Source organism: Trichosurus vulpecula, chromosome 1, assembly GCF_011100635.1.
Source record: "Trichosurus vulpecula isolate mTriVul1 chromosome 1, mTriVul1.pri, whole genome shotgun sequence".
NCBI classification, from domain to species: Eukaryota; Metazoa; Chordata; class Mammalia; order Diprotodontia; family Phalangeridae; genus Trichosurus; species Trichosurus vulpecula.
The window spans coordinates 258539657-258563197 of NC_050573.1; the positions used below are offsets into that span (position 1 = coordinate 258539657).

The 23541-nt window shown below is 40.1% G+C and overlaps 1 protein-coding gene across 6 annotated transcripts in view; it reads left to right on the top strand.

Annotated features, from left to right (window-relative positions):
* DTNA (dystrobrevin alpha) overlaps positions 1-23541 on the top strand; it is a 341889-nt gene that overhangs the window by 294990 nt on the left and 23358 nt on the right. For 3 of the 6 annotated variants that reach the window (XM_036752990.1, XM_036752997.1, XM_036753014.1), the window contains 2 exons: positions 3401-3497; positions 19880-20039. In XM_036752990.1, the coding sequence (XP_036608885.1) occupies positions 3401-3497; positions 19880-20039 (257 nt within the window). Of the gene's footprint in view, positions 1-3400; positions 3498-7366; positions 7388-12345; positions 14516-19879; positions 20040-23541 lie in introns of those variants that run through there. The other 3 variants (XM_036753005.1, XM_036753009.1, XM_036753027.1) reach the window with 2 other exon arrangements.

Here is a 23541-nt window from a genome sequence, read left to right on the forward strand (position 1 = left end):
ATATAGTCTAACCATTTTAGAATGAAAATGCAGCTTATAGATAGGAGCACCTATAGATTAGATTGAATCAAGTTGTCATAAAATATTTGAAAAAGTGTGTTCTGTGGTTGAGATGCTGTAATTATAGGCTGAGCTTTAATAGAGGAGAAAAAAAGGTGTTTGGAAAAGGATAAATCAATGCTTTTTCATAATTCTTCAGCAAGCTTTTAAAAGCCTCTCTGGAGATTGCTTCCCTAACCTTAGCATGGTTCACTTTCACTGCCTCTGCCTTCCTCTTGGTGCTCAAAAGGCCAACAAAATGTTGGGCATCATAAATTTAAAACTGCTGGAAATAAAGTAGATATCATTATGCTCGTCTTGTACAAAGCCCTGGAACATTCTGTGCAGTTTTGGATACTGCACCTTTAGCAAGATAGTGTGAGCTCGCAAAGGTCTGGAAAAGGGCAGATAAATAATTTGTTAAATTCTTCAGCTGAGCAAGGCAAAGGCTATGAGGGAATATGATTAACATCCATAAAACATCCAAACTGGGGTCTAATTTTGACTTATTTATCAAATTCTAGAATATTAAAATTAATGGCATCCCCTGAAGCAAAAGAAGTCATTTTAGGACGACAATGAAATAAATAATAGTTCATTCACATTTACAAAGTGCCTTCCTTATAACCACCTTAGAGATAGATAGTGTAAACATTGTTATCCCTACTTCTCAGATTAGAAAACAGACTCGGAAGTGAGTAACTGGCCCATGGTCAAATAGCTAAAGACTCTGGCTAGGACTTAAACACACAGTTGACTACATCCCATGCAAGTCACTAAGCATATGAAAAGTACTGTGATAGGTAGATGACTGCTTCTATGCTGGGGCTCATTATTCTAGAACGCCTCCACTAGGGGCTGAGGGGAGGTGTCCATCAAGGAGGTAGCAAAGGCTTGACCTGGCTGGTACATGCCACTTTTTGTCTGCTGAGATAACTTGCCTGTGTTAAGCCCTGTCTTCCAATCTAGATCTTACACGTACATGCGTGCATTAGGATGTGATACGAACAAATGAGTGGTCTAGAAGAAATGCACTGGGAGAATTTGAGAACAAAGAGATCACTGTTTATTTTTTTTCCCCTGGTGCATTCAGATTACTAATAATCGCTAACACTTATATGGTGCTTACTATGCTATGCTGTAAGGCCAATCAGTAAGTGAAAGATCTTTCTGGTCCATTGAATAGGCCACAAGGTGGGGGCCAACAAAGAGAGGCCTGATTAGAGGCAGGCCCATACCCTTTCACTAACTAGATGTAAGGCCTCAGGCCCACACCGTTTTGCTAGTTAAGCTGATGTGGGTGTGAAGCCCTTAGGGCCCTAAGGGGAGTTGCTAAGACCAGAGCCAATGCTATGTGCACTGAGTTCTAGTCAATCAAATGCTGGCTAGGACTGTATAAAAAGAGAGCCCAGAACCAAAAGCAGCAGAATTGGGAGCAGCAGAACTGAGGGCAGCAGGATTCAGAAGCAGACATCAAGAGGACATTGAGCCAGCAGACATTGAGGGAGAGCCAGCATCGAGAGAAACTGCAGAGTGCAGAACAAGAAATAGTTGCGGGTTATATCAGTAAGGCATTTATTTCAACTCTGGAGTCGAAATAAACGTTATACATCCTCTGCCTTCTACCTAGAGAATTTTTTATGCGTCACAATTCCGAACCATTCAGGCATGTTCATGGTCATCTTCGAGGTCATGGGTCTTGCCTTACATGTATGTATATATATATATATATATATATATATATATATATATATATGTGTGTGTGTGTGTGTGTGTGTGTGTGTGTGTGTGTGTGTATGTATGTGTGTATGTGTGTATATATGTATGTGTGTATATATGTGTGTATATGTATATGTGTGTATATATATGTATATATACATGTATACATATATATGTGTATATATGTATATGTGTATATATATATATGCTAAGCACTTTACAGTTTACTATAGCTGTCACTATGCTAAGCACTTCACAATTATCATGTCATTTGAGCCTCACAACAACCCTGGAAAGTGAGTGCTACTATTTTCTCATTTTACAGATAAGGAAACTGAGGCAAACAGGAGTTAAGTGACTTGCCCAGGGTCACACAGCTAAGTGTCTGAGTTCACATTTGAACTCAGGTCTTCCTGACTCCAGGCCCAATGTTCTATCCATTGGACCAAGTGAAGTTTCCATAAAAGAAGTGCTACCTCAAATGGATCTTGAAGGAAGAGAAGGATTTCAAGAGGAACAGATGAGAAGAGAGATCATTCCAGGATGTTTCCCATCCTGGGCAAATGCAAATAGTATGAAATAAGGCTATTAGATTAAGTTATGGCCATATTGCATTAGAAGCCAATGAAAGAAATTTGTATAGGCAACAGGGAGCCACTGAAAATTATTGAGCAAGGAAGTTCCATGAAATAATATTCAAATATATACCTATAATACATATATAGAAATGTAATATACAAATGTATATGTGAACATACAAATACAGGAATCCTCTACACATTTTTAAGTTGTGAGTTTTCATATTTTGGAGTCATCATTCAGATTTCTTTGGGGGGGAAATCCTATGTAACATGCGTGCAGCAATGGTGAGGAGGAACGGAATTGGAATTTCCTGAATGAATATAAATGAGTTCCACACATGAAAGGCATTGTAATTCTGTTGCATTATTGTTTTTCTCCTCCATTTTTGAGTGTATGTTACTACCTCTTAGTGTCAATATGAATGACACAGTGATACAACCCTGAAACAGGTTTTCAGGCTCACTAGACTTTTCAAAGGATGTGTTGAGTTCAAGGAATAAAAAAAAATACTTTCTGGTTCAAAATTTAGATGAATTGCATATAAATATTTTAAAGTGATTTCTCCTCTTCTTTCTTCACTTCTGAAACCAGTGTTTAAAAAAATAAAACTGCTGGTATTAATAGCATGTTGTCATATTCCACCTTTGGAAGACAAGGTTTTGCTAATAACACTATATGAATGAAATGGGCTCTACAAGCTAATTCTGGTTCAGATATCCAGACACTACTGTGAGGTGAAGTTTTATCCATATTCATGGTAGAACACTTGATTTGCTGAAGTTTGAGATTGATCTGGTTCGGCTCTGCATTTGGGGGAAAAAATAAACTTTATTTAATTTTGCATCTGCTTTCTCAGAACAAATTTTTCCATGTATACTTACACACTCACTTAGAATTTGATCACTGCCCTCCCCAAGCCTTCTTTTTTATGACAAGTGACTAGCTGTATTATGAAAACGACAAACTCTTTCTCTGGTAGTTACTCTCTCAGTGGTAGAAGGTGGTATGAATGGTTGAGTGGGGAAAGCTTTCCTTCTGATCACAATTGCTTCTTTCTCAGACAACGCAAGGATGAGCTAGAACAGAGGATGTCTGCTCTTCAGGAGAGCCGGAGAGAGCTGATGGTCCAGTTAGAAGGTCTCATGAAGCTATTAAAGGTAAACCATTTTGAATAAAATAGTCAGTAAAACAGGATTCTGGAATTAATTTTTAATTAGTTAATTATAAAATTAATTTTAAAAATAAATCATAAGGGTTTTTTCTGATTTTTATATTAATATTCCCTGAATGTTGTTCCTAGGTCAGTCAACTCCCAGCCTCAGGTTAAATCAGGCAGCCAGTCAATAACATTAAGGGAAAGCTCACTTTGCACCAATCTTTCTCATCAATTTATCTGAACTAAGTAGGCTAGGAGAATCCAATTAGGCAATGGTCCGAAGTTCCAATTATTTTATATCCTTGAAAATAAAAAATTTAATACTTTATAAATACCCTATAATTTATCCTTTGAACTAATTTGCAATAGTTGTCTCCCCAAATATTCTTTCATGCTGAGCTTAAGTTACATTCGTCATGATTAAAAATTCACCAGGCCTTTATGTATATAGTCAAGAAACACATAAAATTTCATGAAATAGAATCTAGAGATCTCAGCATTGCAAAGAAGCTCAGACATGGCACAGACCCACTCATACCCCACCAGGAAAGCCCCTACAACATCTATAATAAGTAGTCATTTGTCAGGCCTCCACTGCTGGAAAACTTGCTATGTCTTAGGGCAGCTCATTCCACTTTTAGATAGCTTCAATTGTCTGCTGCGTTTGATCAATTCAAAATCTCAGTCTCTCTCTCTCTCTCTCTCTCTCTCTCTCTCTCTCTCTCTCTCTCTCTCTCTCCCTCCTTCCTTTCTCCCTCCCTCCCTCCCTATCTATCTCTATCTCTCCCCCAATTTTTTCTGTGCCTTCTAAGGAAAAGCAGAATCCATATATTCCCTTTTCTGTATGACATCCCTCCACATTTTGAGACCATCATGCCCTCCTATCTCCTTTCCCCCACTTCTCACTCCTTATCAAGGCTAAGCATAATTCCTGTAACTAAGCCTTCTTGCAAGTCTGCTCATCATCCTGTTTGCTCTTCTCCAGACAAATTCCTACCTTCAATGTCTTTCCTGAAACAAGGCTGGTGAAAATGAAAACTGAATAAATACTCTATATCCATCAGATTGTAGGTTCCTTGAAGGCAGGGACTGTCTTTTGCCTCTTTTTATATCCCCAGTGCTTTGCACAATACAAGCACTTAATAAATGTTTACTGATTGATAGATTGATATCTAGTCCAAGCAAGTCAAAAAGAATGGAACTGGCACTTCCTCTGGACATTTCTCCAATTATTTCAGGATCTATTTCTTTTCTGCGGGTATTCTTTTCAATGATGGAGCTTGTTTAGTAACTTAGTATGTGGTCTCCCTTGAGTTGCTGTGTGCAAACAATCATCCCCCTCATTATTAGATTCTTCAGACTTAGCCTAGGTCCTCAGACAACAGACAGCGTCCATCACCAAGCCCACACCCAAAGGTTTTCCATCTTGGTGGGACCCCCCGCCCCAGAGCCCATACTTTGCTCAGTTATCTCCTTCCTGGGATCACTTCCTGGGATCACTTCCAGGCCATGATTGGGCTTTGAAGCATTACACTAGTGGAGAGTTCTAAACACACTGTTTATATTGATGCAGCCTAATAGCCATTTGTTGGCTCTTTCCCTTTGTTGGCTCATAGTTAGCTTATCATCACCCCCTGGTCTGTCCCCTAGAATCTTTTATCTAGTCATACTTCCCCTGTCCTGCTCTTATGCAGTTGATATTTTTAGCCCTGCTGTAGGGGTTTTTTTTTGTTTTGTTCTATCCCTGCAAAGCTTTATTTTATTAGATTAGGCCCAATCATTATAGCCTGTTGAGATCTTTTTGGATCCTTATCCCAGCATTCAGCATCTTGGCTGTTTCTCTCAGCTTCATGTCATGTGCACATTGGATAAGTATCCCCTCTGTGTTTCATTCAAGCCATTAATAAAAATCATCAAATAGAACAGGGCTGACGATGGACTTTGCCACTCCTCTCATTTTGTTTATGGTTCTCTCATGAAGAATAATTCTTTTCTAACTTAGGTAAAACCTCACCCTTTGGCCACATGACTTTGGGCACAAATGTTTTTGAGCTTCCGTTGTCATTCTGTAAAATGAATATAATATTCAAATTGCCTGCATGTAGGATCCTTCACCAATGTACCTCTAGAAGTCCCTTTTTGCCTTCATTTTGTGGATAGTGCAATTCCACTCTTCCTATAATAAAGAATTAGCTTTCTCATTCAAAATAAAAACTGAGTACAGTGGCACATTTAACCTGACTTTTCCTATACAGGATGGCCAGAGAGTACTGGAAGTCTGAGTTCAGATTTATGATGTTCAATCTGCCTTCTCTAAAGTGTGATGTGCTCTAGGGTAAATAACAACCTCTGGTGGCTTGGCAGCAAAGGAAACAGACCCTTCTGATAAGACTCCATTAAAGGAGGGGCAATGTGGCATAGTGAATAGAATTCTTATCTTGCAATCTGGGAAAACCTGGGCAAAAATCCTACTTCTGACACTAACTAGCTGTGTGAGCCTGAGCAAGTCACTTAACTTCTGTGCCTCAGTTTCTTCATCTGTAAAATTAAAGGGTTAGATTCGATGCCCTCCCAGGTCCCTTCCAGTGCTAAATCTATGATACTTATAAAATGAAATTCCCATAGGAGGTTTCCGTGTGAGATACACAATGATGCAAAATTTCCTGAACTTCATCTCTGACAGGGGAAAGGGTAGGCAGCCTCATCTTTAGTAGCCAGTGTGTTTTCATTGATGACTTTATCCTTACTGTATTCTCATCTTCCTATCAACTTCCCTTCTGTCTTCTACAACCTAGGAACCCTACAGGATCTACAACCTTACAGCTAAACTATACTGACTTCCTTTCATTAGTTCAAAGATATATGATCTTGTCTGTGTGGATACTCTCCGCACCAGCATACCTCACTTCCCTCCTCCACCCTACTCCTCCCAGTCCATATTATCTGTTAGATGCCCATCAGAGATTGCTGTGACCAAAAGCATTCACCACCTGCTGCCTGAACCTATGGCGATAAGACTTTTGAAACCACACTGGTCCTGAGATGATGTACCTAACACTATGACCAAGTCCTTCTGTCTCGGTGGGATCTGTCAAATCTTGAGGTCCTCTTTTGAGAAGGCAGGGTCACCTCCATGCCAGAGAGCAGGACTTTGTTAGGGAAACTTTTATTTTGAGAACATTAAACAAATTGAGTGTATCTTTTCTTCCCCTGCCTCCAAGGGACAGTATCCAGATTCATTTCTGTCTCATCCTCTGTGTGTGTGTATGTGTGTATGTGTGAGACTTCACCCCTACCTTGATGACCCAAAGCAGCAGCTCTTTCCGCTCATGTCCAGATAAATAGATTGAGAGTGCCTATTCCCACAAGCCTGGCATTACTTTCTTTAGAGGATGACAGAATGTGACCCCTAATCCAGAACACTCTGTGCCTATAGCTTTTGTCACCGTGATTTGACGTATTTGACAACCAAATATTCTATCCTTCCCTTAAATGTCAATCTGCTGACAGGCTGCCATATCAAAGTTATAATCTCAGACCATAGCATATATTATTGATAACCAAAAGTTTTTCATTATTCCTGATGGGAACCAAACAACTGCTTTCAAGCATAAACAGGTGTGGTGTTATTGGGTTCGGTTTTGGAGGATTTGGGGTTTTTTTTAAAGCTACTTGCATAAAGATAGCTGGGTCCTCAGAAGAGGAAAATGTTATGAGTTTCTGAAATAAAAATATTTGTTGAAATAGAAGAGATTTGATTTTTCACTAAAGGTTTGCTGAAATTTACCTAGCTTAACATTCATTCACATAGGGGATGCTCTTATTGAACTCCTCAGTAATCTAACCGTTATTGATTGAATTTTTCCATAGGAAGAAGAACTGAAACAGGGAGTAAGTTACTTTTCCTATTGTAGGTCTTGACTGACAATGGCGTGTTAACAGGCATCTTGTGGCTTTTTCTACTGTTCTTGCCTCTAACGTGTGTGTGTTCATGCTTCATTTTGAGAGGGAAGTGTCCTCCTAATTTGCCTCCATTTTCATGTGTTTGCTTGTGTTGAGATTTAGAAGAAGTGGTATTTTTCATGCCTGTTATTACTGTCAACATGAAACAGTCACAAAAGAGAACAGAGTGTACTTCTCTTAAAGCCTTTTTACATCTCCAGGGATCCAAGTTTCTAATCAATTTCATGCCCTTCTGAGTTGTTCAGACTAACCAAAATACTCTCTTTTTATTGATTTAAAGACACACACTAACTAAAACCACGCTGGAGCTAAATATTGTCTTAAATACTCCACAGTATTCAGTACATAATTTCTCCATCCTTCATGAAAAAGACATGCTATGGATACTGCACTTCCGACTGGATAGATAACTGTGCAGACGCCTTTTATAAAAACCAGCCAATTAAAGTTCACGTCCATCTCATAAGTACTCTGCCCCGTTTCACGCTGCTCCCCAAGATGGACTCATTCTTATCAAAGAAGGGTGCAAAGAGATTCTCAAAGAGAGCAGCCTTTTGGCTTTTGACTTTTCACATCCAGACCCAAGCAAAAATCCTTTTATAAATGTCTAAATTACTCATTAATGAGTGAGTAACTTTCAGTTGTTATTCTGCCACTGAGAGCTTTTTCTCTGTAAGAGGCCATAAGATCATTAAATTTGTCTCCTGGTGCAGCCTTGGCCACATTATTATGTGGTAATCATAGTCTATTTGTGAGAAAATTCCCAGCTTCATGGTCAGGTTCAGAATCCAGCAGAGGGAGCAGTGTACTTAAAAACAAAAATAATGTGAAATACAGTAGCTTCTAGTTCAAGTGCATGTATCAAGCTGTGTGTCTGTAACATAACCCACTAATTCAAAGTTACAGAGAAGTTTAAAGTCAGGTCCATAGATCAATTTGGAATAATACTCTTGCAAAAACCAAGCAATCCTTTCATTTCTTTAAATTTCTTTTGCCTTCATCTTGCCTTTCATTTATTGCGTGTGTGTGTGTGTGTGTGTGTGTGTGTGTGTGCATTGCTAACAGAACAAATTTGTCTATGGGCAAAGTGTTTTGTTTCTCATCCCCACTGCATGAGAGGAAAGTGATATGAACTTGAAGTTCTAGACAGCACCAGGACAAAAAAAACTGTGCATTATATAGTTTGTATCATGTGAAAACCTTAGCTCAGAAAATTGAAATCAAAGTCTGGTGAGAAATAGAGTGGTAAGAGTATTGAATTCTGGAGTCCAAGGACCTGAGTTCAAATCCCAGCTCTGTACCAATTATTATCTATGTGACATTGATGAAATCATTTAACCTTCTGGGCCTCAGTTTCATCATTTTAAAAATGACAGGATTAGACTAGATTATCTCTAAGGTCCCTTCTAGCTCTAAATTATATAATCATCTGATACCACTTGACAATCTATCCAAGAGATGTCATTGAATTTCCAATAATAATGTTCTAATATTCCAGTAAAGGAAAATGAATTTCTTAGGAGATAGCTTCCTTTCCCTGCTTATTTTCACACATTGGGTTCTATTCTCTTCCTCTGATCCCAGCAGGGAAGGGAAATAGAACTTTCCTAACCTTAGAAGAAAGACAAGCCTCCCTGGAGCTTTCCTGAATCCAGCTTTCTCCTGGATGGATGGAGGGAGAGCTAAGCCATCAGTCAACTTTGTATCATTTCAGTTCCCATTGGGAAGACCCCCAATCACCTAATGAGCTATTAGAAAGGCTAGCAGCCCAAGAAGTGCATAAACATATATGCATATGCTCTGTCCATTTACAGAAAAGACATCATTCCAGACTTCTCCTCCTTCACCTCAGACTGGTGGCCCCACCAGTCTTCCCTTCCAATAGAATCAGGCTCAATGGTACATGTTGCTACTGTATGCCACTCTCTGAGCCAATAATCCATCATTTTTGTGTGTATTCCATCAAGGTACACTGGCTAAATGGTAGGAGATTTTACCATTTCTTCTACTTCTCTATTCTGCAGTCATTTCTGTCCCCTTTCTATCCTTGTTCTCTTTGGATCCTTTCTTTTTGTGGAGCATGCTATGTATATAATACCTAGTTTCTCTTCTGAAAAATATCATTATGTCGGGAAGGGGATGGGAATAAGCCACAGTGCCTGTAATCCAATATGATTATTATGGCATCCCACACAATACATTTCAGGCATTATTTGGACTAAAGTTCCCTGACTTTCTCTTCATGTTATTCTTTGTGTATTTCTAAAGATTTGTTAGAGGAATCTTTAAACATTACAAATAAGCCTAATGATAAAAACTTGCATGATATATACATGCCCATAATTCAAAATATTGTAATTACCTAGCAGTGACTCAGTCACAGAAAGCTAAACTTTGATTTCAGCTACCTCCCCATTTATTACTTGACTAGATACTTGACTAAATTTAATGAAAAAAATTAATACAGATCACAAAAAACAGTGCTATGATTTTAGCCTCTCGGTCCACTGCTGTTTCCAAACTTATTACGGAAAATTGGAATCACAGAATAATCCCCAAACTCCATTTTAGCAATGGCCCAATTGCAAGCCCATCTATTACCAGACAATTTATTGGAGATGCTGTGAGAAGTGGCAAAATTGATAGGTCAGGAGCTCTGCTCCTTTTATTTCCCGTATACACCCTCTCTGGTGGACGTAGCAATAAGGAGCTAGCATCATATTGGTCCCAAGTCAAGCAGCCAGATAGATGATGTGGGAAAGGCAGTTACTTTGTTACTCCCCACAAGGAATATGACAGCACTGAATGATAAATCAAATACCATCCAATAGTTCAAAAACTTAGTCTTCTCCAATTCTATTCATAGATTGGCCTTTTAAAAGGCGCCAACTCTAGAGGAGGCCAGCTGCCTGCTAAGAGAGTAGGCTAGACTTTGCCCTGTCCATACCCAACTTCTGTTGACAGGAGTTAGATAAGTATGGCTCTTTGAATGGCTTTCTAATGAGAGCTGGGATGTTGCTGTCCAAGGCACAGACAACACCACATCAGAACGCTTATCATGCCATCTTTCTTCGGAATGTATGGCTTATATTTTAAAAAGATGTTTCTATTCATCCCAACCTGCCAGTACCATCCCCCCTTCCTCACTATGAGCAGACGACATCACCACCTACTTTACTTAGAGTTCTTCCAACCTGCCTTCTCACAGTAGCCCATCCCTCAATCAGAAAATATCTTACCCCCTCATCCACACTTTCTTCCCTCCTGCCTGTCTCAGAGGACTAGGTGTCCCTCTGTTTACTAAAGCTAACCTCTCCACTTGTATCCTTGATCTTATCTATTCCCATCTCTCCTGGACCTTACTCCATGACTCCTACCTGACATCATCTTCACTGGCTCCATCCCAATTGCTTACAAACAAAGGAGGAACAGTGTAGTATGGATGAAAGAGCAACGGTTTTGGAGTCAGAATACCAAAGACTTCTGTTCAAATCCTGACTCAGTTACTTACTAGCTACGTGACCTTGGGCTGGTTATTTAATCGAGTCCTACTTCATAAAATGGAAAATGATGAGGCTGGACTAGATGACCCCTAAAGTCACTTCCAGCTCTAAATCTATGATCTGATTATTCCCATTTCTCCCCTTTCCTAAAAACATCTTCCCTAACCCTACTCCCCTCAACCTACCATATAATCTCTCCCCTCTTCATTAATTGGCTCCTAGAATTACCTATACTTGCTGCCTCCACTTCTCACTAATTTCACCCTCCAAGTTAACCTAATCACCAAATCTATTGGTCTTTCCTCCATACTTATTCTCTTTCACCTCTTGTAACAATTGGCACTGGTAAGCACTCCTTCCTTGATCATGTCCACTCCTCCCTTTTGTGATGGAGTACTACCAAGCCCAAATCCATCCTTCTGTACTCCCTAAGTAAGGGAGAATCCTAGTAGGGCTCTAGATTCTAAAGCAAGCTTTATCCTTGACCACCTGTGGTAGTTAGCACCATTAATGATATAATCAGAAAGGGTGACTTACCTGGCTAACAGTACAAGGCAAGTGGGATATCACAAGGAAACCCCTCTTCTGGGGTGATAAAGATAGAACAGTTCTAAGGAAGCTAAGCCCCTAGTCCTAGCAAAGGTATTCTCCCAGGGATGAGGATTGGTGGGGCACCCCACATTTTCTACAAGAGAGAAAGCCAAATAGACAAAGTAAGAATGCAGAATGCCAGCCCAGCCAGGAAAGTCCAAAGCTCAATCCATCATCATCATCATCATTAATGAGGAAATATTTCCAGCAGTGTACACCAGTAACAATTCTGCAGTTATTTCAGTGAGTTGCACTGAGAGGTTAAGAAATTGCCCATGGTCACACAGCCAGCATGGGTTAGAGCCAGGTCATCCTGATCCTGAAGACATCTCTCTATCCACTACATGCTGACTTTCAGTTCGCAATTAATGGAGATAGGCAGGTAGAGTGAAGCAATCCAAGAACAAAGATTTAGAACAGAAATGGACCTTAGGAGTCATCCAGTGAACCCCCTTGATTTTACAAATGAGGAAACTGAGAGCAAGAATTGAAGTGGCTTACCCAAGGTCACACGGGTAATAAGTAACAGAGCCAGGGTTTGAACCCTGGTTCTCTAACTTTTAATCCAGTGCCCTTTGCACTATAACTCTGTTTCTTCAACCCAATTGTCATAAAGGCAGTAACCCCCAGGGAGGTTAATAACCAGTGGCAAGGTAATCACACCACTGATTATTTATAGTGCTCACTTGTAGAAAGGGCATTTAGAATACTAACACCTTGGATACCATGACACTGTTCTCTCCTGGTTATCTTCCTACATCTCTGACCACTCCTTCTCTGTCTCCTTCACAGGCTCCTCTTCCTCCTCCAGCCCCCTAATTGTAGGTGTTCCCCAAGGCTCTGTCCTTGGCCTTCTTCTCTGCTCTCTCTACATTTTCTCCCTTGGCAATCTCATCCACTACCACGGTTTCAACTATCACCTCTATGCAGATGACTCCCAAAAATCTATCTCCATCTCAGACCTCTCTCCTGAGCTCCAGATCTGCATTTCCAACTGCCTACTGAACATCTCCACCTGGATGTCTCGCCGACACCTCAAACTCAACACATCCAAAACAACTCATCATCTTCCCCCACCCCCAACCTGTTCTTCCTGACCTTATTTCTATTCATGATACCATCATCCTTTCAGTAACCCATAATCAAAACCTCTGGGTCATCTTTCACTTATCCTCCCCAACATGCAATCAGTCACCAAACCCTATTAACCCTATCACTTTAATTTCTCTCCCATTTATGCCTTACCTTCCTTTCCCACTGACAATACCCAAGTTTAGGTCCCCTTGACTTCTCCTCTGTTAATTGGCCTCCCTGCCCCTTTCCTCTTTATTCCTCTAATCCACCCTACACACTGCTATGAGATTAATCTTTCTAATAATAATGGGGAACAGCACAGAATAGTGGATAGAGAGCTGACCTTCAAGTCAGAAAGACCTGGCTTCAAATCCTGCCTCTGACACACGTTGGCTGTGTGACCCTGGGCATCTCCTTCAACTCCTAAGTGTTCCAGGGAACCTCTAAATCTAGAGGTGATTGTTGAGTGTAGTCTGCATCAAAGAAGGAGGTTGGGAGTTTTTCATACAGATGAAATCACAGGTCTGGACCAAAACAAAAATACTCACATTTATTTAACACTTTAAGGTTTACAAAGTGTTTTCCTCATGAGGCACAGCGGTTAAGTGATTTAGTTATAGTTGGTGTTTGCAAAGTACAATGTGCTTCACATACATTGTCTCATCTAGTCCTCGAAGCAGCCCTGTGGAGTAGGTACTGTTAACCCCATATTAAAAATGAGGAAACTGTAACTCAGGTAAATAAAGTGATTGTGCCTGTGATCAAACAGCTAGTCAATACTGCAGGGCAAATTTGAGCTGTGGTCTTCCTGACTTCAGGGTCAGGCTCTTTCCTGATACATCATACTGCCTTAGGTCCCACAGCTAGTAAGTAAGTGTTAGAGCTGGAATGCAGAATTAGATCTTCTGACTTGCAGGCCACTAGACTCTCCACCACACCACGCTGCCTCCCCTCATATGTAGCTCTGAGCATGTCATTACCCAGCTCATGAAGCTTCACTGACTCCCCATTATCAACTACATAAAGTTCAAACTCCATGCTCCATGCCCAAGTTGTTGCAAAGTTTGGCTCACCCACCTACCTTTTTCAGTCATGTTTCACACAGTTCTCCCTTGTGTGCCCTATGCTCCCAGCAGACTGTCCTTCTTACTACTTCCTAAACATACCTTGTACCTTACCACCCTTGTAACCTTGCCCATAGTCTTCCCTACACCTGGAATGTCTTCCTCTCCTAACTCCACCTGTTAAAATGGTACATCCCCTTCAAGAGCCAGCTCAAATGCCAACTCCTTCGTGAAGTCTTTTTTTTTTCTGAAACCTTCTTCTGAACTTTGTTTATACCTCTCTTATGTACTTAGCATATTTCTACTTTGTATTCTAATTCATTGTGTTCATGATTTTATTTCCCCTACTATACTGTAAGCTCCTTGAGGGCAGGGCCTATGTCTATACCTCTTTGTATCCCCCTCATTTCCTAGCATAGCATTTTGCATGTAGTAGCTGCTCAATAAATATGTGTTGAGTGAATGAGTGAATGAATGAACGTTGAGTGAATTTAGTTATTCCTCTTAAAGCCATACCTTATCTTTGGTATTAAGTAAAAATCAAAATACTTCTTGGAAAGTTCTGGAAAAATCATAAGTGTGCAGAAGTTTTTTAAAGTAATATAAAGTGTGAATTGAATGGATCCAGGAAGACTGAGCATAGAAATTAATTTTTCATTCATGCTTTATGAAGATAACTATTTTTAAACTTCCTAAATATGATACATGGTTTCCTCCTTCTATAGGTCAATTTTGTTCTCAGCTCTGTTGTCAGAAATGTTAGATCTCTATTATTGATCTACATGGACTATTGTTCCTTAATAAAAGAAATTTTCCTACATTAATCATGTAATCCTTTCTAGAGGAAAATGTATTTATAGTGCCTTACAAATTATAATCTATCTAATTTTTTTTGGTCAGTTAGTTGATAAACACATTAAAGACCTACTATGTGCTAGGCACTTTGCTAAGGGCTAGGGATACAAAGAAAGATAAAAGACAGTCCCAGCTCTCAAGGAGCTTACAATCAAATAGGGGAGACAACATGCAAACAACTATGTACAAAAAGCTACATGCAGGATAAATTAGAAATAATCAGTAGAGGGAAGGTTCTAGAATTAAGAGGGACCAGGAAAGACCCCCTGTAGAAGGTGGAATTTTAGCTGGAACTTGAAGAAAGTCAAGAAGCCCCAGTGACCAAGACGAGGCAGAAGAGGATTCCATGCATGAAAAAACAGGCAGTGAAAATGCCCAGAGTTGGGAGATAGAGTGTCAGGGAGAGCAAGGAGGTCATGGTCACCAGATCATACAGTATATAATGGGAGGGGTGGTCTAAGGTGTAGGAAGACTGGAAATGTTGGGGATAGGGAAGTTTGTGAAGGGCTTTGAGACCAACAGAGGATTCTATCCTTGATCCTGAAGGTAATAGGAAGCCACAGGAATGAGTTAGTGGAGTGACATAGTGAGACCTGCATTTTGGGAAGATCAATTTGACAGATATGTAGAAAATGCACTAAAATGAGAAGAAATTTGTGGCAGAGAGACCAACTAGCTGGCTATTGCAGTGGTCCAAGCTGTGAAGTGATAAGTACCCACACCAGGGTGATAGCAGCACCAGAGAAGACAAGGGAGTATATGAGAGAGAGATTATAAAAGTAAACTTGGTAAGCCTTTGCAACTATTTGAATATAGTGGAATATAGTGAAGAGTTGAGGATGACACCTCAACATAGCTTTGTAATTTTCTCCAGCTGGCTTAAGGGGAATGTGAATAAGAAATAGGAGAATGGGGGACAGAGAATGAGATTTGAATGATAGTAGAGGATAAGAATCACTTATATGAGGGGAAGGGGATTTTGTTAATCATTAAGGAATTAGTTTGGGTAGGAATTCATCTGGAAGTTTAGACTCAGCATTTTGTTCTCTCAAGGCCTTAGGCAATTCAGAAGAGGGGACAAGTCCTCCTGGGTGAAGGAATGGTATTATTCCCCTTAAGCCAAAGGAAGGAAACCAGGCTGAAGACTTGATGGAATGGCGGCTCTGCTCCTCCCAAGAAGTGAGGAATCTGGTGCGTGGTAGAATGGCATTTCTCCTATTCCCAAGAAGGGAGACTTTGGAGGCACAGTGACCATGTTCTGGGGGAAACCTGAATACTATATAAGCAAGTTAAATTAGTGGCTGGAAATGGAGCAAGGTGGGCAAAAGGTGGGCTCCAGAGACTGTTTGCATGGCCCTGGTACTAAGAAATAAAACCCCTGGTCAAGGGGTATTCACCTACTAGGGCCAGTGATGACTATCCTAGACTGCTCACTTGTATCTGTCTATACCTGGGAAAGTAGAAATTTGGATCCAAGGTCACAATTCAGCCCCCAAAAGAACAAGGGAATAAGGAAGGGGTACACCTAGAGAGGGCATGGAGGATGCATCATGGAATGGGTTCAGAAGGTATTTCTAGAAGCAATTGGTAATAGATAGAGTGGGAAAGACCTGAGCTCCATTCCTGCCATATATACTTAATTGCTATGTTACCCAGGGCGAGTCATTTAACTCAGCCTCAGTTTCCTCTCTGTAAAAATGGGGACAATAATAGTAACTCTCACAGAATTGTTGTGGTGCTTTGCAAACCTTAAAGTGCAACATAAATGTTAGCTATTGCTATTGTAAGTTTAAGGACGATAAGGACACAGAATAGGACAGAAGAGTCCAACTCTTCTTCTTTGTGTGCCCCTCCCCCCCCCAAAAAAATCTTACATCTTCAGTAATCCGGAAGGAACCATGTGGTTTAGCCTTCTTCCATTTATATCAGGGTGCTGTGAAGACCTTAAGAAAGAAAACAAAAAAATCCTCTCCCCTACAGCTCCCGAAATTATATCACTTAGTTGGTCATTAAGCCTCTTCTTTAAAAAATCTAGATGGATTGCCTTGGATGGGTAAGGGAAGTAAGTGACCAGTCATTTATACTTAAGTATGCCATCATTACATCAGTTTGGTTTCCTGTTAGCACCTAGTTGAGACATGAATTGAAAGAACAGGAGTTTTGATTGAGAGGAAGGAAAAGATAGAAAGAATTAATTTGGGGTATGGGATATTAAGAATGAAATGAAGGCCTCAGTGGTATAGAGCAGTGAGGCCTTTGAGTAGACAGAAGTCAGTATATGCTGGGCATTAGGAATATGCTAGAAAATAGAAGAGAGGCGTGGAAAGAAAGGTAAAGGTACTTCAGGGCCTCCCCTAGAACAAAGGGAACCCCATGGTCCCCCCCTCTATCATATCATCTTGCTGTGGAGAATTTGGGGATAGCAGAGGGATCCATCTCTCTCCTATTATTCTGAGAAAGGTCTTCCACACACTGATGGATCCTTCTTCCCAAAACTGATAGATAATCCTACTTTCTGAGGTAGAGAGTACCCTCCGTAGAATGTATGGATCTGCTGCCTGGTTTTATTATCCAAGAAGTTTCTTCCCTTCAATTCCTCACCTACTACATTGAACTGGCTTCATAATGAAGTGAAAGAAATCCAAGGATAGACTCAAGGTTATGGGGCTATCCTCAGTCATATATGGCCAAGAGTAGAGAAAGTAGAGAGTTTGCTGACATACTGTGCAGCCTTCAGAAGCATTTGACACCCGCACAATCTCTTGTAGGTACACAAGTTCATGGTGGTTAGATGATTAGGAATTTGAAGTTTCATTTGGCTAGGTTAGTGTTATTATTCAGTCCTCTCCAACTCTTCATGAACCCATTTGGGGTTTTCTTGGCAAAGATGCTCCACTTCCTTGTCCAGCTCATTTTACAGATGAGGAAACTGAGGCAAGAAGAGTTAAGTGACTTGTCCAGGGTCACACAGCTGGTAAGTGTCTGAGGCCATATTTGAACTCAGGGTGATACGTCTTCCTGCCTCCAAGCCCCACACTCTATCCATTGGGTACCTGCCCAGTTAGATTGGTAGCTTCAGCTGAAATGTGTATGGAAGAGAAAGAGGTACATGCCAGCGAATATTCACCCTTCTCTAACACATCTTCCTTTAACTCCCCAATCATTATTAAGCATTGACTGATGCCCAGAGTTGGGGCACCAAAGTAGTGGAGAGAGCCCTAGGCCTGGAGTCAGGAAGACCTGAGTTCAAATCTGAACTTGGATACTTACTAGTTGCATGATCCTGGCAAGTTATGTAACTGCGTTTGCCTCAGTTTCCTCTTCTGTAAAATAAGGTAAAGACGGAAATGGCAAACCATTCTAATATCTGCCAAGAAAATCCCAAATGGGGTCACGAAGAGTAAACACGACTGAAGAACATCAGCAATGCCCAAGGTAGATCACTTTATTTCCATACCTCTGTTTTCCCATTAGAAAAGGAGGAGAAGCTGATTCTGAGAGAATAAAACTGCACACACTAGAACTCTGCTCCTTCTCCCAATAGCCCCTCTACTAGGGGTACTATGGTGTGGCTTTAATGGCAGAAAGCCTGGTCACCAGCAATGGCTCGTGTCTCTGGTACAATCATAACAACAGAATTGAGCCCCATTGCCACCCAGGTCCCCTTATGTGGGCCAGGGAAAGCCAAGATAAGCCCTTTAAACTATACAAAATATCCTTTCTTCTACGTAGACAAAAATTTACAAAATCTTCTGAAGCAACTGGAAACCCCGTGCAGTCTCCATCGGCTAATTGCCTTGCTCTGTGCTATTTTGGGATTTTTTGTTTTATTTATGTTAGGTTTTCTCAATGTATAGATCACATTTTTATATGTGTTGCTTAACTCCAGGGAACTGATAGTATGGCATTTTACAAGACTGGTGTTACACATTTTGTCTGCGTCATGCAGCTGAACCCATAACAAAAATTGAAATTGAATGTTTCCAAGCAGGATACCTACCTACCTACCTGGTGAGCGTCTCCAGTACTGGTAGATAATGAATATGTGAATGTTGGCACAAATGACTCTCGGGATAGGAAGTGTCAACATTGCTCTTTGCTGGAAATTTATGTCAACGCCTTATCTATTGTTTTTGTACTTGGGGGACCCTATCGTATCTTATTCAGGTACAACTGACTGGTTTTGTTCAGCAGTCATTTAAAACAAGCAACGTGTTTCCCAAAGTCCTTATTACCTAGTTGAAGCTTCGTCATTCTGTTTAAACCATTTTCCACTCAAGTTGTGACCATCCCAGAATTCTTTCTTTCAGCTGTTTTCTTATTCCCCTTCTTCAGTCTTTCAAATATCTTACTCTTTCTACTCATGGAGCTCACAACCCAAGTCTTAACAGAGGGCTTTGTGTGTTGTTGAGACAGCGGGAAAAAGAAATCATCACCCTCTGGGGAGAACCCTCATCTTGGCTAGCCAGGACTTATTAACCCCAAGGAAAGCCAGATCCTTCCTTCCACTTTTAAAACTTTTATTGGCATTTTTTGAATATGCCTTTATTCGGGGGCAGGGGCGAGGGGAGATTTCTTCTAAGGAACCAATGTCCAATAATTAAACCAGAGATTAAGAACCAAGATTCTTGATTTCATTTCACAACTTGAACTCAGAATCCTTAAGTGATTATGGGATCATAGAGTCAAAGCTGGAAAAGACCTCAAAGGCCCTCTAGTCCAACATCTTTGTTTCTCTGAGGCCCAGGGAAATTAAGTGACTTGCCCAAAGTCAGGCAGGCAGTATCAGAGACAGGATTTGAACCCATGTCTTCTGACTTCAGAGCCACTACTCTTTTCTACTATACCAGGCTATCTCTGAATGTTTTAGAAAGCAATTTCCTTGGCACTGAGTTTTAACAAACTCTTAAATAGGGATCAAGCAGGTGACCTATTTCATTTAGTGTGTACAGTACTGAGTGCCTACCACAAAGGATATAATGTGTCTTTTCTTATGATGACTTCAGACTAGGTAGATTAAGCATTTAACATGCCATGAGATTATAGATTCACAGCTGGAAGGGACTTTAGAGGCCATCAGATGCAATAGTTTCTTTTTACAGTTGAATAAAAGGAGAGAGGAGTAACATGACTTGCCTAGCGTCATAGAGATAGTGTTTGAGGTAGGATTTGAATGCAAATCTTCCCGACCCCAAGTCCAGTACCCAATTTACTCTACCATGCTGTCTCTCTGCCTAATAATTTTTGTTATTTGCAGGAAATTACAGAAGAATACAGATGTCACATGGCCTTTTAACATAAAAGTAAATTAACAACTTGTATTGTCCTTCCAGACACAAGGGGCAGGTTCTCCACGTTCTTCTCCCAGTCACACGATAAGCAGGCCTATTCCTATGCCCATCAGATCAGCCTCTGCCTGTTCTACCCCAACTCATACACCTCAGGACTCTCTGACAGGGGTAGGAGGAGATGTACAAGAAGCCTTTGCACAAAGTAAGTGACCCTGTTTTGGTTCTTGCTTGCACTATTCACTTAAATGCTGCTCTGTGGTCTAACCCAGAGGATCTTAATTTCTTTGTGTCATTGACCCCTTTGCAAGTTAGGTGAGGCCCATGGACCCCTTCTCAGAATGACATTTGTAAATGCATAAAATAAAACACATAGGATTACCAAGGAAACCAATTACATTGAAATGCAGTTATTAAAATATTTTTTAAAACCAAGTTCATGAAATCCAGATTAAGAACCATTGATCTAAACGCATGAGAGCTTTGCAACGTGCTGTGACATATTCTGCTTTCTTGCCCTAAATTGACTGTAGATACTCCTTCTTATTCTTTTCCGATACATCCTCCGTAAGCAGGCATGTTTTAGGAGTATAGTGTATACCTTTGATTTCTCAGGTACTTTGATAAAACACAATATGTCAAGTCAGTATTGTTCAGTCAATCAGTCAAAATGCCTTTATTCAGTATTTACTACGTGCCAGGCACTGTGTCAAGTTCTGGAAGATACAAAGAAAAGCAAAAACACAGACCTTGCCCTCAAGGAGCTCACCATCTAATGGGAGAGACAATGTGCAAAAAAAATTACATTTATGATATATATACAATATAATGGAAGGTAATATGAAAGGGAAGGCACTAGCGGTGAGGGGTGAAAGAAGAGGTTCAAATGCCTTCCAGGAAATAAGAAAAGTGTCCCCCCTCCTTATTTACTTCCCTGTATAACCATTCTTAGGGCAGCTAAGTGGCGCAGTGGATAAAGTGTTGGGCCTCAAGTCAGAAAGACCTGAGTTCAAATATGGTCTCGGATATTTATTAGCTGGGCAAGTCAGTTAACCCTGTATGCCTCAGTCCCCTCATCCATAAAATGAGCTGGAGAAAGAAATGGCAAACTATTCCAGTATCTTTGCCAAGAAAATCCCAAATGGGGTCATGAAGAGTTGTACACAACTGAACAACAATATAGCCATTCTTATTCAAAGCTATTTATGGTGACCTTAGTGACTTTTTTAAAAATTTAGTTAATTTTCCTATCCCTCTGCCGCAGAGTAAACTTTCTGAGGGATGAGAACAATCTATTAGCCTCTTCATTTCTTACTACCTTCCCATCCCCTTTTAGCTGATAACCAACTAAAGACTGAGATAATTCAATTTGCAGGTAGCACAGCAGCTCAATTATTTTATGCACAGGGGAGTATGAGGTTAGGACTCTTGAGATGGACAAGGAGAGGTTTATTGTGATGTGTAGATGACTGAGGTATTCCTTCTCACAGAACTTTATTGAAGATGCAGTCGCGATATCAGTGAACTTCAGAAATGGCCTTGCTTCCTTCCCAATAATTGATATGAGGCTGGCCATGACAGAAGCATCCTGATGAATGCACGCATTTCTTAGCACTTTTTTAAAGGACTGAAAAGTATGAAAGCAGTCAGTCTAGGAAACAAAGTACAGAGCCCTAACATAATCATGTGCTTTTTAACACAAAAATAAGTGTAAAGATTTTGTGATAAAGATTTCATGTAATTGGGTTTTGAATTAGAAGAAAATTCCCTTCCCTCCCTCTTCTCCAGAGTGATGTTTTTACAGAAATTTAAATCACTCTTTGTCCAGTTTTAGCCTGTTAGCCATGCCTGTTAATTTTGGCTAACAAGTATAAGTTGTATTGCAAGTAATAACCTTTAGACCTCCAGTCATGTGATAGAAAGATTTTAAAATACTTTAAAATATTAAGTCCAAGTCTTAGCTTTAAAAGGCTGTAATTCAAAACTTCATTCATAAGTCAGGTGAGTATATTTTTCCCATAGAATTCACATCTAGATCATGAGGTTCTAAGATTATATAATAGCTAATAGCCAGCATTGATAGAGTGCTTTAAGGTACTTTACAAATATTACTTCACTGATTCTCACGACAACCCTGGGAGGTGGGGGTTTTTATTATTCCCATTTTATACAGATGAGGAAAGTGAGGTTGAGAGAGGTTAAATAATTTTTATTAAATCCTTTTATTATATTAATTTATGTTATTCTTATTTATTTATTTATTCTTTGTATTATATTAGTCCTTTTATTAAAAGGATTTGTTCTGTAAAATTTGGATTCGGTCAAAAGCAGCACTTAAGGATCTAGAAGGCCACATGTGGCCTCAAGGCTGCAAGTTCCCCACCCCTGGAAGTGATTTGCCCAGCATCACTCTGCTAATAACCTGAGGCCTGATCTGAGTTCAGGTTTTCCTGACTCCAAGTCTAGTATTCTATCCACTGCACCAATTAGCTTCCTCCCACAAATGCCTTTTTAACTTTTAACATATTTGAAATACAACAGTAATTGTAATCTATAGTGTTAATAGCACTATAGGGTATTAATAGTACCATAGATCTTAGCCTCTATGGGGAAGATTGTTTTTTTAATGAGAAAATGCATTCAGAGTTCCAACACCCCTGGAAAGAGATAGGTCAGAAGCAGAAAATAGTCTGAGTGAAGTATTGACATGCAAAACACTGAAAGAGTCTTCTACCATGCTGGGTGCCACAAAGCCAGCCAGTTGCCTTGGCACTTTCACCCTGGGCTGTTTTAGTCAGGATATTTAAGGAGTGTGGATATTGGAAGCAAGTCTGATATTTGGAAACCTAGCCATGACATTCCGCAGATTGTTGGGAGGTTGTGGTCTTCAGACAGTACAAGAAAGGAGCTAGGTGAGATTCATTATGTCTCTGAGCATCAGGGATCTAGCAGTCAAGGTCCTTGTCCTCAGTTTCCTCGGAACATCTCTCTCTTGTGTCCATTGTCTGTGCACACATAAGTTCTGATAGCCCTCCTTTGGGCTGTGGCGTTGGTGGCCTTTTAATATTGCCACAGAGACAATGTTCCAAGCTTGTGCTGTCTGATGCCTTGGAGCCAACATACTTACATAAGGAGGAAGGAACTGTGATGAAAAGATGTGCCCAGCAGGGTCAGTGTATACTTTGCCCTGAGAACACTCCTTTTAAACTACTCCCATGCCTTAAGAATATGATCATGCTAATGTGGAAATATGTTTAACAGGATTGTACATGTATAATCTATATCAGACTATTGGCTGTCTTGGGAGGGGAGGCAGGGAGGGAGAAAAATTTGAAACTCAAAATTTTATAAAAATGAATGTTGAAAACTATCTTTACGTGTAGTTGGAAAAAATAAAATACTATTAAGGAAAAAAACTTTTTTTTGGTAAATGTAAAAAAAAAAGAATATGGTCATGCCAGTGGCTGTGGAACCTCTAAGTCTTGAGGACCCTGATAACCTGCCCTGGGAGCAATGGGAGCAGGGAAGGAAGAGGGAAAGAAAATAGGAACAACAGATACAACAACTGTTTGTATGGATGGTTTCTTAAAAAGTCCTGTAGTCAAAAGGCAAGGATTGTCATATTACCACTGTATGTAGTATTTGGAAAAATGAAGCTCTTTGTCCTAAGTAACCCAGGTTTTTTTTTCTTCCCATAATGTCTATTT